This window comes from Amphiura filiformis, chromosome 5, assembly GCF_039555335.1.
Source record: "Amphiura filiformis chromosome 5, Afil_fr2py, whole genome shotgun sequence".
NCBI lineage: Eukaryota > Metazoa > Echinodermata > Ophiuroidea > Amphilepidida > Amphiuridae > Amphiura > Amphiura filiformis.
This window is the reverse complement of record NC_092632.1, coordinates 40,321,833-40,338,427: the sequence shown is the minus strand read 5'-3', so window position 1 is coordinate 40,338,427 and position 16,595 is coordinate 40,321,833. Positions and strand designations below refer to the sequence as shown.

The window sequence follows — 16,595 nt, the reverse complement described above, 5'->3', positions numbered from 1 at the left end:
TTTTTTAAATGAACCATTATGTTATTATCTTGATATCATTTTGTTATTTTATCAGGTGCAAGAGGAGGAAGAAGAAATTGACAGATCACAGTGGGGAGAACTAGAGAGTGAATCAGAAGAGTCATCAGAGGAAGAAAGTGAGGAGGAGAGTGAGGAAGAACCTGTAGATGAAACAGGACTGGTAACACCTGCTGATGGGTAAGCTAAAATATTGCACCACATCAGTATAGGATGATATCATATTGCGAACACATTTGGTTTTTTTATCGACAAATATTTAGAGGTTAATGACTGCGCATCGGTTGTTTTGAGGGTGTGGTGTAAGTTTTTTTTTTTTTTTAACATTTTGTTATGGAACCAAAGAAATTCGAGGTCATTAAGTCATTGACGTCTTTCATAATTGTCACTTTGATTCTTGCACGCATGAGAATTTACAGGCTTTTGCCAGAAATCAGGCTATTTTGTTGTCCAAATTACACATTTTTTCTCAGCCTGTTTTGGGCCTTTTAAGGCCGAATTCACACGCTTTTTCAGGCAGTTTTCAAAAAAGCCATTTTCATGCCTGTTTTTGTTATTCATCTGAATTATTGTTATCTTAATCATCATATTTGATGTCCAAATATGGCGGTCATTGCACATGTTAATTGTTCGATAGCATAATACATCGCACAATACGGCCATTATAACAACCTGCATTTGCGTCTGTGTGTTACAAATGATGAATAGATATAATTGAATGGCATGTATTGTGTTTGATCATTATATTAATAATGCATATCAACACATGTGGCTCAAAGCATCATGTGTGACCCAACACCAATGGATGAGGCAGAATGTGGCAAATCCTATTTTGTTTCTTGAGCACCAACAAAATGAACAAGGTCAAATTGGGACAATACTTGAATGAAGAACATTTTTTTTCAGTTATTCAGAACTTTTGAAAGGAATGCTGTATAACATTGATTTTGGTATCAAAATGTTAATTTATATAAAACACTGCAATATGTGACCTGATCAAGGGGAATGAGTCCGATGTCATTAATATTGTTTTTGAGATATTGGCAAAAACAGTGTTCAAATTCTTTTGTTTTATATTGTTTTCAGTCATTGATAAGTTCCTCATAACTCTGTAACCGGATGTCCGATTTTGATGGAATTTGCACCAAAATGTAGCATTTGTAAACAGCAAGAAATTGATGTAAAAACTATTACTTCTAATTGAAAATTGACGACATGTGACTCGTATCTAAGTTTTGCCGCTTCCCTCATTCAGCCTTATTTGCTTGCTTTGGGTCACATATTTAAAGTCTAAGATGATGTTTACATCAAAAATAATAATGATCCAAAATTAAAATCTTGATATTGTAACTTGTCTGTTTCGTTTGCAGTGGTCTAGTAACCCCCAGTGGCTTGACCTCAGTACCGACAGGCATGGAAACACCAGAAATGATTGAGTTGAGAAAGAAGACTATAGAAGAATCGATGGAAGGCAGTGAGACACCATCTTTGTATACAGTGCTACCAGAAAAGAAGGTTGGCGTCGGGGCAGCCATGATGGGCTCGGCACATATATACGATATTGGAGCTGTGAGTATATTTGCCAATTAGCATATTCTATTAAAATTTTGACTGTGAACTGAAAACAAAACATCATGCGTGTAGGCACAATGTTTAATTACCCCATGTACACTGGGTTTCAGAGAAGAATGGAAGTTCCTTGCTCAGATTGATGCGAGCGCCCTGTTAATGAGCGACATACGCAGAGCTTTGTGTTCACTTCAAGGGTGCCAATCTGCACCGACCAACGATTTGATGCACAATCGGTCAATTAGATTATCGGTCTGTTGCTATGATTATCAGACGCACACTCTCAAAATGTAAACAAGACAAAAACTGTAGTTATATATGAGCCCTCATGTAAGGTGAAATTGATGTTGTTAAATTAAAAATTTGTATAAACCACAAAACTAATATTTGTTTTAATTTCATTTAAATTCCATAGGCAAAGAAACCAGGTGCTCAACCAACTGAGGGAGTGGCTATTGCCCTTGATCCTAGCGAATTGGACCTTGACACAGCAGCTATGGCAGCCAAGTAAGTTTTAATTCACATGCATTCTGATTTTACTAGGTTAAAAAAAATATGATATCTTTACCAGATTGCCTTACTGTTGCTGATATGTGACCCATTCCAGGGACACATACCTGTATTTTTCTATAAAAAAATGAGATTTACTAATTTGAAGAAAGGAGCAAAAATCAGCTTTGTAATGATACCATGTTTTTGAAGATAGGCGGTTTCTTTTTGAAGTTATGATGAAATCAGCCAATATTTTTCTTACGTTTTTCTGAATATTTTTCAAGCTTAATTTGTTTATTTTTTCAGAACTTGTCAGGCCTATACTTCAGCTATATTTTGCTGGAGCGAGTCACATATTTATTCCAATATTTGTTCCCAATCATTCAGAGCTTGGAATAACAATCAGCTTAAAGTATTCGTAGCCTCATTCTATGAGCCAAGACAATGGCAGTCCGATGGTGCTAAGAGAAATGCCCATATTTCATAAGTATTAGTAATTCTTCTATCTAGGCCTATATGGTATCAAAATAGTATGATGAATTTATATTTGTGAGTATCTTTTAGTTTTTTGCCCCCCATAACAATTGTGTGGGGTTTTTGTTATGGCCTTGATGGTTGGTCAGCTTTCTCTCTCTCCAAGTGAACCAAAATCATTCATCCACTCTACATTTGTTTGTAACTTACAGGTATGAAGAGCAAGTCCGAGAGCAACAGAGTCAATTGGAGAAAGAAGATTTCAGTGACATGGTAGCAGAACATGCAGCCAAGCAAAAGGTAAGACTTTTGGTTTGTTTCCTTACACTTATCTGCCTAACTAAAAGTCACAAAAAGCTACAGTGCCAAGTAACTTTGAGGGCAAGTTTCCCATGTGATGCGATTGCATCATCATGCAAAAGCACATATGGGCATGGAAAGTGTGTGCCGTCTAAGGTACTCCCGGTGGCATGTTCTGGCTATTCTTGTTGCAAGCACTCTTCATTCATTCATTCCTTCCTTCCTTCATTCCTTCCTTCCTTCCTTCCTTCCTTCCTTCCTTCCTTCCTTCCTTCCTTCCTTCCTTCCTTCCTTCCTCCTTGCTTCCTTCCTTCCTGTCATCCTTCCTTCCTTCCTTCCTTCCTTCCTTCCTTCCTTCCTTCCATCCTTTCATCCTTCTTTCCTTCCGTCGATGCTGCTTCGATGATTGTTATTAATGAACTAACAACTAGTTAATCAGAATTAAGGCTAAAATATTGGTTAATGTCAATACAGGCAATATCACAATTAACAACAGTCAATTAATTGATTTCATAAATAATAAGGATCGCCTAAGCATCATTGGTCTATTGTAAGATCAAACTAATTTGTTTCTATTGCCTTATAAGGGATATTATTTCTGCCTCATATGCATGATTTTCTCGAGAGTGAGAAAATGCCCAAAACGTTCCTTTTGATGTACGTTGACTAACTGCACGATCTATGGCAATATAAATGTGATTATTGGCTTACTTAACTCATTTCCTATGAGATCAAAGCATTAATATAAAGAAGTACACTGCAGTTGTTTAATTAAATGGCTTCAACTGGAAAACAATGGCTCCTGACATCTAGCTCGCCTTAAAAATTGGAAATTGTACATAAACATTCAAGTCCAAATCACCATGATCCCTAAGCCAGTGTGTTTTTGTTTCAGTCTAGTCAGCTGTAAATATTGTGTCTGCTTCCTTCTTTGTTGCATCCATCCCATGGCAATAGGCATGGGAGATGCAGTTGCTTCAGTCAATTGTATGCCAAGGTTATATTTATTCAGCTGTGTACATACTTTAAAGGAAGGTGACCTGATATATTTGGAGAATGGAGTTCTTTAAAATTGACGTATAATATAAAATGTTGTCCTTTTCAAGATTTCATGCAAAAAGAACACGTAAATGTTTCTTATAAATGGGACTTATTCCTTTATATGGAATTACTATTACTAACATTTAAACAGCCTGATAATCATGATAATAGACTACAGTATTTTTTATTAATTATATTCATTTAATAAATTGATATCAAATGAGAGATCCTATTTTTCTCATTAACATATTAAAATTAGAAGTACCAAATCGGTGTGTTTCTGTAGATATCATCAACAAACTGTTGAATTAGTCTCAAACATGGTATACCACAGTTAAGACTAATTCAACAGTTTTTTGATGATTTCTTCGGAAATATACCGATTTGGAACGCCTAATTTCAATATATTAATGAGAAAAATATGAGCTTTCACCTGATATCAAAATCTGCATTTTGATGGGGTAAAGTGGGGGGATGAGGCTGTCAATCAGGTTACCCACCTTTAATGTCAATGTTTGGGAAAGAAAAAAGCATGACAAGTTATTGTATGGATTGAGCAGAATTTTCTATATAGGTTTACCATGTAGGTTTATGGCTTACACAGAGATGGGTACTTTGAAACAGTGACCAATGCACTGAATAGATTCATGAGGTTTGAAGATAATTATGAAGATTCTTCTAAACAAAACCAAATTTTACTCACTAGTTTGATTGTTTCGCTTTTCATGGTCGAAAAGCATCATCAGAATATTGATTGATGATCACTACTTCCGGTGGGCCCACTATCCAAGTCGCATATATGATCCTCTACTGAGTGACAATTCTACGCCCTCTGTGATCGGGATTCATCCAACCGGAAAAAGTGATCATCAATCAATATTCTGAGGATGCTTTTCGATCATGAAAAGAGAAACCATCAAACTATTGAGTAAAATTTGGTTTTGTTTAGAAGAATCTTGGTAATTATTGGTGAGCAATGCATGAACATAGGGGTGTGGTTGGATTATACTGGAATGATTCATGCAATAGGACTGGCATCTGAAAGTTCCATCACATCTTGCTCAATTTGAAGTCATAATCAGTGAATTTTGTGTTTACAAACTGGACCACACCCATCGAATATATACAATTGTTCAATTAGGATACATACAGCTTTAACCCAATTCATAAGCTTATCCTCAACCCCAATGCCCCAGGCCTATTTTGGCGAGGGGAAAGGAAAGAAGGAAGGAAGAAATAAATAAGAATAAGAGAAAAACTTTTTTTCTCGGGTGGGGTTTTGAACCAGGAACCCTTCGGGTTGCAGACACATGCACGGCACACCTTGCCACAGAAGTCTACCTTTCTCAGCCAAGCTCTCTGTGCCATATGACTGTTAGCATGATGATGCAATCATATCACGTGGGATACCCGTGCTTGCAGATGTTTTGTGAATTGAGTTTTTTTTATGTTTGGTACAGTTTGGGTTAAAGTTAAGTTAGGGGAGTTTAGCATACAATTGCAAAGTTATGAGAATTTTGTAATATTTTCTATAACAGAATGTTAATTTTCATCATTGTTGATTTAAGGCATGTTGAATCAGATGCTCTCATATATGTTCTGTTATTTTCAATATGCACACCATTATGATAGAGACATTGCATAAAGTGCTTCAGATAGACAAGGTCACCATATGTTGCAGGGCAGCGTAGCATAAGTAATTCATCACAGCTTGCAGTCAATATCCATTGTTTTCCCACAAAAGGATTTATCTTGTTTTGTATGAATGAAAAACTTAATTAAACCTTCATCCATTCATTCATTCATAAAAGGTTTATTAAAAAATTGTCATAGCAGAAACCTGATTTGATATTAAAATAAAAATATAAAATCAGAATTTGAAGCATTGTGTAATAATAAGCCATTTTAAAATGTTTTTGTTAAGACTTATTACGCATGTTGAGCACCTAGTATACATGTATGTATAAATTTTTGTGATAATATTGATAGTTATTGATCCATTGAATCAATATGAATCAGGATTGCTCTATAGAAGTGTTATCTACACACCTGGTAAATTCTACCCAATAAGTATTTTTCACACTTAATTATTTCTAAATGATGTGGCAGGTATTGAACTTTCATATTATTGTCCATAGTCATTAAAAGCATGTCTACAATCAAGGAATTTAATGTTGCACACTCTGGCCGTCGCCCCTCTTCCCCAATTCAATGTTGATGAAAGCAATTTTGGCATTTGGCTCTCCAGTCTCCCCAACATTGAATGAGAGGGAATAGGGGGAGGGAATGGGAAAGATGAACGTTTTTACTCCTCATCAAATATAGTTACACTAATTTCATTGAACTCTCAGAGCGGCAATGAAGAATTCCAATATATCGAGGGGTCAGAGCAAACCAAATTGCCCCAAGTGATTTTTGGCAAAATTGAGTTTTGGGTACCAAAATAATTCTTACAACACTGGGCACCTTATAATTGTATAGCCATAATGAAGCTATAGCCACAGAAACTGTTATCAGCAAAAATGTAAAGCCCATAGTGTATCACTAATGCATGCCAGTACAAAAATGCCTGTATCATTAAATGGCGTTTTTCTACTTAGGGCTTTTTGGCTCTGACCCCTCGATATTGTCAAAGTGTGCCAACTATATTTTTCCTTGATTGTAGAGTAAGGAAAAGAGAGAAGAGAAACAATTTCTACCATTTTTGAGTCATCTAAGCAATGTTCATGGTGGTGGTGCTACTAGCCAGTCCAACATTTTGTATGGATGGGGTGGGAGGGGTGTTCATGTGCACACATACACAAGGTGACATCATGTTTGGCAATCAACATTGTTCTTTGCCTGTCAGTATGCGCATACATAATGCATCCAGTTTTGTTGAAACTTGAGCCGAATCAGATGAAGGCTATTGAAAGGTGAAGGGCTCAAATTATGTATGTGCATTTTTATTTAGTTAAATATAAACATTCTACTACAATGTGGTGATGAATTCTAAGTTAGAATAGGATTTGTCCGTGCAATTCCGCGATCATGACATGCCAGTTCTTACTTACGGTACTTCCCTGCTATGGCATGGACATTTTCTGCACTTCTGTAATTTTTTTGGGAAAAAGATGGGGGGGGAGGGTTGTTTATTAGAGTAAATACAGTAATTCTTCATTTCATATAGTTAACCCATTTTGTGATCCATAGCCTCATCCCTCACTTTTCTCAAAAAAAAAAGTATACCACTGAACACACCCGACTGCATAATGTCTGTGTGCCAAAAAATTCTTGTAGATTCATTCCTTCAGCAAAAATGTAAAATTTGTATTTATGTCCTGTTAACAGAACAAAATTCAAGCAGAGTGGCCAATGAAGCAATGTAATACACATCAGGCTTCCCGTTAGTGTGCGTCATTGCGTACAGACGCGTATTTTACAAATTTGGACACAAGTTCACATAGCTAATCAAGTATTTTGCGTCCATGTCACATGCATGTGGACGCATACAAAACTTCGAATTGTTATCATTAATTGATGATAAAAATAAGAAATTTTTATTCTTTTATATTTTTAAGATAATAAAAGCCCCAAAATTTTGACCCACCTGCTAAGAATTGAAGTAAATTCTGCAATATTTGTAAATGCAACGTCAGGAAATCATGCACTTTTTGCATGCTTTCCGAACGACTGCTGTTTGATGGCCTGGGGAAGTCCCGATTGATTTGTTTACAAGCAAGCAACACGTGCCGCTAACATGCGGTTAATGTTTATTTAATTATTTATCACGACCTGACAATATTCAATTTTTAATATTTTAAGTTTATTTTCTCAAAAATAATCTAGGTTTCCTTTATTAGTATTATTGTTACGATGAATAAAAGCACTTTTAAAGACAAAATCCAAATGATAACCCTTTTTCGTATTATTTGTGGCAGCGCGTGTTCTTGGCGTGTTTTAGCTTTGTAGCATCAACAACACGTTAATTTTAAAAAAGAAATGCGGAAGTGAAAGTACGATCGAAAATTTGCTCAAGATTGACCGGGAGATTGACAGACTTTGCTCATGTTTTTGCACCTGTTTTTGACCACGTTTCGGACCAAAACTGACACAGAAATGAGAAAAATTATCATAGCGAATGGAGATAGAATATCACGGCGAAAATACACTTTTTTTTTTTAACAATCAACATTTGACGAGGTGTAGACCCGGGGTACGTGTGTATCGTCATAATCGTGAATTTCAGATGGACGCACAAAAATCTCGTCAGCAAACTTGCGTCATTACGGACGCACATTTTTAAAACCTTAACGGGAACCCTGATACACATAATCATGATAACTATCAAACGCAAAATCGAAATCAATTTGGGAATCAACTTTTTTCATGGATGTTTACTCAAATATACATGTACCATAAAAAGAGGAAGCTAGAATCACAAAATACTCCTTGAAAAGGAAAGCAATATATAACAACAACCTGTTTTGATGTACAAGGAAGTACCCAAATGAAATGTATACATATGTAGATATCAATTGGTTTATATATAGTTGTTATAGAGTGAAAGGGATATTATAATAGGCCATCTAATTTCTCCATCATTTAGTTTCAATTAGGTATGTTTTTCTAAAACATTGTTTTTACTATAACCAAGTTTGTTATTGCATCTCACATTGCCATTGTAATAGATGCCAACTAAGTATGAGATCAGATTTAGGAAAATGTTATTTAGAGGGCATTACCACATCCGTTTGTTTTTAATTGTGACTTGACCTGAGTCTGATCCAATCAGGCCAAAGTCAGCAATAAGGAAATTGAGATAAGCAAAAATAAGGAGCAAAATACAACTAAAAACATTAGAAAATTGATGTGTAAAAGCTTCATAACTTTGCAACTAAGTATGCAAGGGACGCTGGGATTTCTATATTAGTCAGATTTAGGTACTGAGCAAATTTAGTAATGGTAATAACTCTTAAGTTTTAAAATTTCTAGCTTTGGTCTGATTGGATCAGATTGAGTCACAAATAGGCAACATAGTCAATTTAATTCTTTTTGATCTCTTTCATTCTGTGCCACGTCACTTCCGGTTAAGTCCTCGCAGGCGAGTGAAAACAGATCCTTGATTCAATTTGTTGTTAATGATTACTGTCATTGGTGTTGTGTATATTTCGAGCGCAAATAGTCAGTGGAATCTAATGAGTTTCTAAGTCTGCAGAGTGGAAGTTACTTACTTGATTTACCGTTAAATTATACTGACAAACTTAAGCCGAGTGTCGAGTGATGACTTTTCCAAAATTGAATTTTGAGTGAACAACATCACTATGTAGCTGCCTTCACAGCCATTTTCTGTCATAACAAACCGTGAGCCACGTGCAGTTTGGGCTCGAGACTAGCAATAGCCCGGATGTCGGACGGACAGAATGACACTAACAGCACTGGACCATCCACTACAAACAGGCCATCTACACTACCCCTGTGGAAGATTTTGGAAATATCTTCCACAGAGGGAGTATGAATTTCAAATGGAATTAGCAAATTATTAACCAACTCTATTTGAAACTCACCTCACTCTGTGGAATATTCAGGTCGACTCTTTCTCAAAGGGTGCATGAAATTTCACTGCTTAATGTGCTAATTCCATTTGAAATTCATACTCCCCCTGTGGATATTTCCAAAATCTTCCACAGGGGTAGTGTGGATTTTAAATGGAATAGCCCTATGTCGGCAGAGAAAGTTCTGCAGAGATGCCACTTTTCCTGATTTGTCAGGAATTCCTGATTTTTGCCATTTTTAGCCAAAAATTCAGGATTAGTATTGGCAATGAATGAGTGGCTACGCTTCGCAACTTCATGATTTGTTTTCAACAAGCAAGTCGCATCTCTGGTTCTGAGATATGGTCTTTTTAACATCTTAAAAAACGATAGAAAACAAAGAATTTTTCAACACATTTTTTTAACTCCCTTTCAATCAAGCAATATGTAGGTGCATGTATTATAGTTATACCAATGTAAAGCTTACTTTGAGGAGATATTGTTTGTTTGATGTCTATAACTTATAAGCTTAAAGAGTAAAACATTAACATTACAGCCCATTTTGTGGTGGACAGTCACAAAGAGTGTGATGAGTCTAATACTGGTCTCAAAGTAATAGAGGCTACCATGAATACTCCAGTGTTGAGTGAAACAAACAATAATCTATGTTTTGTCTATATTTTCAATATCTTTTCAGAATAAGAGGAAGAAACAGAGCCAAGACAGTGGGAAGGCAGCCAAGAAATACAAGGAATTCAAGTTTTGATGCTGTCTATATGCCTACCATTGTGTCATGTCTAGTACAGTTTCTGCTGTGTGCATAATTGAGGAACATTCTGTTGCAAATTGTTGCACAGGCCTTGAAATTCACATTGTCAGAGTTAGTGAGCAAATGGAACGATGGCCGCTGGCACTATGCAATGTTTTGAAATTGAGGGGCTGGGGCATCAAAGCAAGGTCACGGCCAACAGAGGTAGTAGTCTTTGAATTTCAAGGCCTGTTGTTGCATTGTTAGTGCAAAATTATCACTGGTGTTTATATCCCAATCATGAATATTTTCTTTTGTTTACATAAATAGAGGGAACTTTTCACAAAGATGAAATAAAATGAGCATGCTGTTTATGAATTCTCTCAATGACCCCCCTTCTCTATTAAATGCCCATTTGTCATTGTTCAGTGAAAGTATCAAGAAAATGCATAGAACAGGCACATAACCAGTCTGGTCATTCTGAGGGGACAGAAGCCCATAATTTTAAAAATGAGTCCTGGTTGGAGAGCAAACAGGGTTCAAAAGGGATCTGATTTGTCGTAAAATTCATTCTTTCCACCCTGATTTTACCCAAAGTATTTTTCCCTCGCCTCATGGCTGGTGATGCCCCTGATTGAAAATACCATGATAGTATAGTTCCTGGCACGGCAGAGCAGGTTGAATTCTGATTTGACAAGTCACATCATTCGATAATTTCAAATCATTAAAAATTTAAAAAAATAACCAAAACCCCATAGTTTGCATAATATGGAATTCGCCTAACTGCATGCAACAAATTGATCATCTAAGTAAACTTGATCCTAATAGCCCATGTGGTTAAATAATGTCTCAAGTAAATCATTTGGTAATTGTAAATCATTTGGTAATTTCAATTTAACCTACCACAGCACCATCTCCTAGGATCTTAGATCATTTATTTATCATGGTATTAAATCCAACTGCTTCACTCATGTGAGAGTGAAAGTGATTACATGATTTTATAGTAACATATTACATTTTGTCTTTAATTGATTTAATGATTGTGAATAGTACAAACATATGGTTTATACACTAATTTAAAAGGGACATTCAGATAACCATTAATCCCAAACTCCCCTATTCCCCACACATGTCATTTTGTTGCACTTTTCAAATATTTCCTAATGTAGTAACTACCCCGTACAATGAGTAAAGCTAGACACAGCACTTTTCATGTCAAGTGAAACAAATCTTTATTCTCTACCCCCAGGTATAAAGAATTCAATGCCAATCCAATAGGGGATGTGATCTTAAAGACGGACATTATGACATAACCTTTCAGTTGTCTTCAAATTTTGTCGATATAGCTGAAAAGAAAATGGTTTAAAGCTATTTCCCGAATTTATCAACCACTTTTGACTTCAGTTATTTTTACAGAATGTTTTGGTCCTCAACAGATAATTGAAAATCGACTTGAGGTATCTCGGTTAGGCCAATCACTGTGTGTACTATTAAATTTACTACAACAACAACAACAACAACAACAACAACAACACAACAACATCAATAATAAAACGTGGAAGTCAAAACTTTGATGGAGAATAAAATCTATAATTCCATGCTCCCGGTCCATGCTTCTGCATTAAGCTGGGCTAGCAGTTATAAGTAGACATACTATTTGCATCATGTTATTTGCATATTTATGAATATTAATGAGCTTATTTGCATATATTGCCTACATTTTCATTAATCCATTCTGCATCTTAAACGTGATAACCGATCAACTTCTAACTTGGTATTATGATAGTATATAATGGCCTAATGTGCTGTATAGTTCTCTGGCATGTTATTTGCATATTTATGAATGCTTATTTGCATATTGCATATTACTTTTATTCACAAACCTTTGTTATTTAGGGCTCATATTGAAATTCTCTTACACAGGAAGGTGTGTACCATCCTGCAGCTTTCCTGTGCTAGCCTTCTTTTGTTAAAATCCTGGGCAGGGTGTATCACTGATGCATATAGTCCATCCGTTTCATGACCGATCTTTCCTGAGGCGCGCTTAGCGAGGGGAATCCTGCCTTCTTTCTGTGTGAAAACGTGGTAGGGTATTTCAATATGAGCCCTTACACACCTTTGTGTGGGGGCCACCTTAATTACAAACCGCGTAATTCTAGTTATTATTTGCACATTTATAGCTTGACAAGAAATAAAATACAAAATCATAAAATCTAAAACAAAATATAAATATTCATTTTGAAAAACATTGAAAAAATGATATGCAAAAAATCAAACATGAATAAGTAATTATCTAATCGAACAATAAAACTTTATTACAACAATGCAAATGTGCAGTAATTATGTAAAAATCATATTTTGATTTTTAGTGATTTTCAGAATTGTTTTTTTGTTATGCAGACATTGATTTTTTTTACGGTGTATTTCTCACCAATTTCAACAGATGGTTCAGTGTCATAAATAACTTTCATAAGAGAGTTCAATAACTTTGATAGAGTTTTGTAATTATGAGGCATGTGCTGGTAATATGTGACGTGTCATGTCAAAAGGAGACACTTTTGGGCAGGTTATCAATTTTGAGGTTTTTGCATATCGTAAATATAGAGATATTTTGCTCCACAGCGCCGTTTTCCTCAATGAAATTGGACATTCCTAAGCGAAGATAATTGAGTTCATAAGTTATGGTATTATAAAATTGGAAATTGAGATATCAGCCTTTAACAATATTATTGACAATGTTGAGAGTAGGAATTACCTTGAAAAATATCTCAAAAAATACAAGATGCCGGTTATATTCCGGTCTGAAACTACCAGACAATATTTTTAACATTAATAACATCACAAATTCGCAACAAACCCAAATTGTGAAAAAATCACCCTCATGTTGACTTTTGGTTATTTCTCCATTTGCGATCCTGCCTATAAGTGTCTCCTTTCGACATGACACGTCACAGATTTTCAAAGTTTTTTACAGAAAAATAATTAAAGAGAGGATTTGATTATTAGTGATTTTCTGAATTGTTTCGTTATGCAGACATTGATTTGGCAAGATATATTTCTCACCATATTTCTCATTTTTCTCACCATATGTTTTTAGTGTTGTAAATAAATTTCATATTTTGTAATAGGGCATATGCAGCAGAAACTTAGAGAATTGTCAGTTAATTCCACATCTTGCAAACTAAAATACCGAATTTGGCATATCAGTGGAAGCTTTTCTCATTTATTATATGTATTGCAAACAGTTACAAATTTTGAAAATTATGTCAAGTGAAGCTTAAACCATATAGTGCAGCTACCCTATTTGACTTGTGTATACATGCACATTGTTTAAACTATATTGTCTGAACAGTAATGTTTATGCAGATGCCATATGTCGCCATTTTGGTCCAGTGAACTGATAGTTATATATGACGCACAAGAATTTGCCATTCTTTATTGCACATCAATTCGAGGGCTTTTTGAGCCCAAATTTGACATTTTGGGGTAAAATGCTTCATTTGCCGCACCCAATGTCCTGACAGAGTAAACACTGCTGAACAGTGGTTGAGATTTCTGAAGGTAAACTTAAAAATTGCTTTTTGTAACAAAGTGTAGCTTCAAACACTAACGGGGTAAATTGTTAATTATTTTATTATGATCATGGAGGTAGTACCCATCTTATGATATGGAATAGGATTCTTTTTTCCTTTTTCCCTTTTCTTGTTGTTGTTGGGTACATATTTGATTTGTCATTTGTGGGGTTGCATTTGAACTGATGGAGAAAAAATTCTAGTGTCATATTTCGTAAGAATTATTTCCCAACTCCCAGAGGAGTGGAAATAACATACGGTAATGTGCCCAGATATGGGTCTCATTTCCGGGCATCTGGTACAATAACGACCCCTTTTTACAAAATTGTGTTTAAATTTGGCCAATTTGGCTTGAGGTATAAAAATGGGCCAAGTTTTCTCGGAAAATTGGTGTAAATATTGGTCCACTTTCTGGTTGACAACGGCACATCCCTATCCAAACCAAACTTGAGTACCTCCCACGGGCATGGATTACAATAGCCTCTGAAGGTGCCAAGCCAAGCTCAGTTTCTAAAAATACTAGGGATTTTACTATTTTGCTGTGTTTAATTATAATAAGCACTGTTTAAGTTTAAACCTTGCTTGACTTTTTATTGCATTGTGGGCAGCTAAGGGAACAAACCAAAAGATCGATGACGTCCTATAAACGGAACTAATTTCGTTTCTCAGCCGACCTCCTCCCTCCCTGCCAGAAACGTAATAATGAAATGTTGAAAATTTTGACATAATAATAATATGATATATTCTTCAGACCGATGTTTTTGTACAAACGTAATCAAGTATTTTTACCCCCTCCCCCCTAAACGAAACTAGTTTAGTTTATAGGACGTTATCAATCTTTTGGTTTGTTCCCTAACATAAATTGTGTTGGTAAGCAAGCTGGTAGTAGAATGCATCAGAAGTCAAAAAAGGGCAATCTTTACAAGGGCAACCCGTGATTAAAGGCTCTTTATACAGGAAATGTGTAAGCATTAAAAGCTCATTTCTGGTGATCTTGACGAAAATTATGCTTTTATTCAATTTTAAACAGGAAGGTTTTATTTTGTATGTAAAAAACGCATTAATATGATGCTATGTAAACATGAATCCATTAATGCTTAATGCTCTCACCAAAAGGGCTTATATGTATGTGTAGTGAAGCTACTCATTTGATTTTAAGAAATTGCTACCTTTTGAGCTCTTTAGAACTAGAAAGACCTGCTGTTTTTGATTAATGTGCAACAATAATGACATTTGGATAATGGATTTTTCCAGTTGATATCCATACACTCACTATGGAAGACGTGAACATACAGATTACAGTGGGTGTAGATTTCAAATGAAATTGCCCATTGAGATCATTCTATTTGATAGTCACACTCCCTGTGTGGAATATTAAGGTAATGTCTTCCATAGGAGGTGTGTACTGTAAAGATTCGGCTAATGGCACTTGGGCTCCTTTGCCTTGGAATAAATTTCATGAGCAAATACTCCTCTGAAATCCCAACAAGAATTAAGGTTTCATGCCCTTATTTGCTGGTGGAAAGTTTACAGGAGGGTACTTTTAGGGTGTGCCTAAAATTATAGTTATGTCAAGGGAGCCCATAGCGCCATTAGGCGAATCTTTACAGTAGATCACTTTGTTGGTCATGGTATGTCATGTTAAAACTTGCATTATCCATTGTGATTTGCATGTATTGTGCAGGGATGCAATATTGTCAGTCAAAATTGTACTTACGTCATATTTTGAAGTAAATATGGTAATAAAAGGGAAGAAATGTTTTGTAACTATGCTTTGCTGGACTGTTTGTATGTGTGTGTGTGGGAGGGGGTAGGGGGTTTTGGTGTGTGATGTTCGGAATAAGCCTGAAGGGAGCAAAAATCACTCTTTCAAGGTATAATAAGGGACATAGGGACAGTATGTTTTCACTCCATTTGGGGTGATTTTCCTCTCTCCAGTCTTATTGGATTGTAATAAGCATTTGCAAACCTAAACTGGCCGCGAAAAGAAACTTATAATTTTTCACAAGGTCATATCTTAAAATCCTCTCCATAAAATGAACAAAAATTGCACAGGATTACTTCAATACTCTACTCTAAACACATGTCAGTAACCAAGCAGTTGTCAACTGACACAACAGCAAAATGCACTGACATGGAATATCTTTCTGGACCCAAATTCACATCCCAACAGATTTCTTTTGTTGGGTTCCAATTATTCGCCTGTGAATGTGGTCCCGGAAGCTCTTCCGTGTCAGTGCATTTTACTGTTGTGTCAGTTGGACAACTGCTTGGTTACTGACATGTGTTTAGAGTAGAGTATTGAAGTTATCCTGTGTGTAATTTTTGTTCATGTACAGGTGAATAATTGGAACCCAACAAAAGAAATCTGTTGGGATGTGAATTTTGGTCCAGAAAGGTGTTCCATGTCAGTGCATTTGCTGTTGTGTCAGTTGGACAACTGCTTGGTTACTGACATGTGTTTAGAGTAGAGTATTGAAGTAATCCTGTGTGCAATTTTTGTTCATTTTTATGGAGAGGATTTTAAGATATGACCTTGTTTCTTTTTGAGGCCAGTTTACATTTTGCAGCAAACCCTGTTGAAATTGGACAACTAGTTCAAAAGATATGAACAGTTAAAAAATACCAGGAAGTGTGTCTGTCCATTAGAAGCTGAAATAACAATGTAAGGTGAAAGAAACCACACTGGCTATTTAATATGGAGTTCTATGCAGGATTTAAATTCATAATATGACTTTATGCCCAAATTGCTCTGTTGAGCTATAAACACAACAAATTTGGCTGATTCCATTTGGGTGTAAGTGAGGTAAACATTACAAAATATGCCAAAAAAAATCGGGTTTGAAAAATGGCTTAGTTACAGGGGGA

The 16,595-nt window shown here is 35.7% G+C and overlaps 1 protein-coding gene across 1 annotated transcript in view; it reads left to right on the top strand.

Annotated features, from left to right (window-relative positions):
• Positions 1-12,892, top strand: part of LOC140152192 (splicing factor 3B subunit 2-like) — a 34,855-nt gene extending 21,963 nt beyond the window's left edge. Inside the window, exons 17-21 of the mRNA XM_072174492.1 lie at positions 56-198; positions 1,389-1,587; positions 2,003-2,094; positions 2,766-2,853; positions 10,105-12,892. Coding sequence (XP_072030593.1) covers positions 56-198; positions 1,389-1,587; positions 2,003-2,094; positions 2,766-2,853; positions 10,105-10,173 — 591 coding nt within the window. The 3' untranslated portion in view covers positions 10,174-12,892. The remainder of the gene's footprint in view (positions 1-55; positions 199-1,388; positions 1,588-2,002; positions 2,095-2,765; positions 2,854-10,104) is intronic.
• The last annotated feature ends 3,703 nt before the right edge of the window (positions 12,893-16,595 follow it).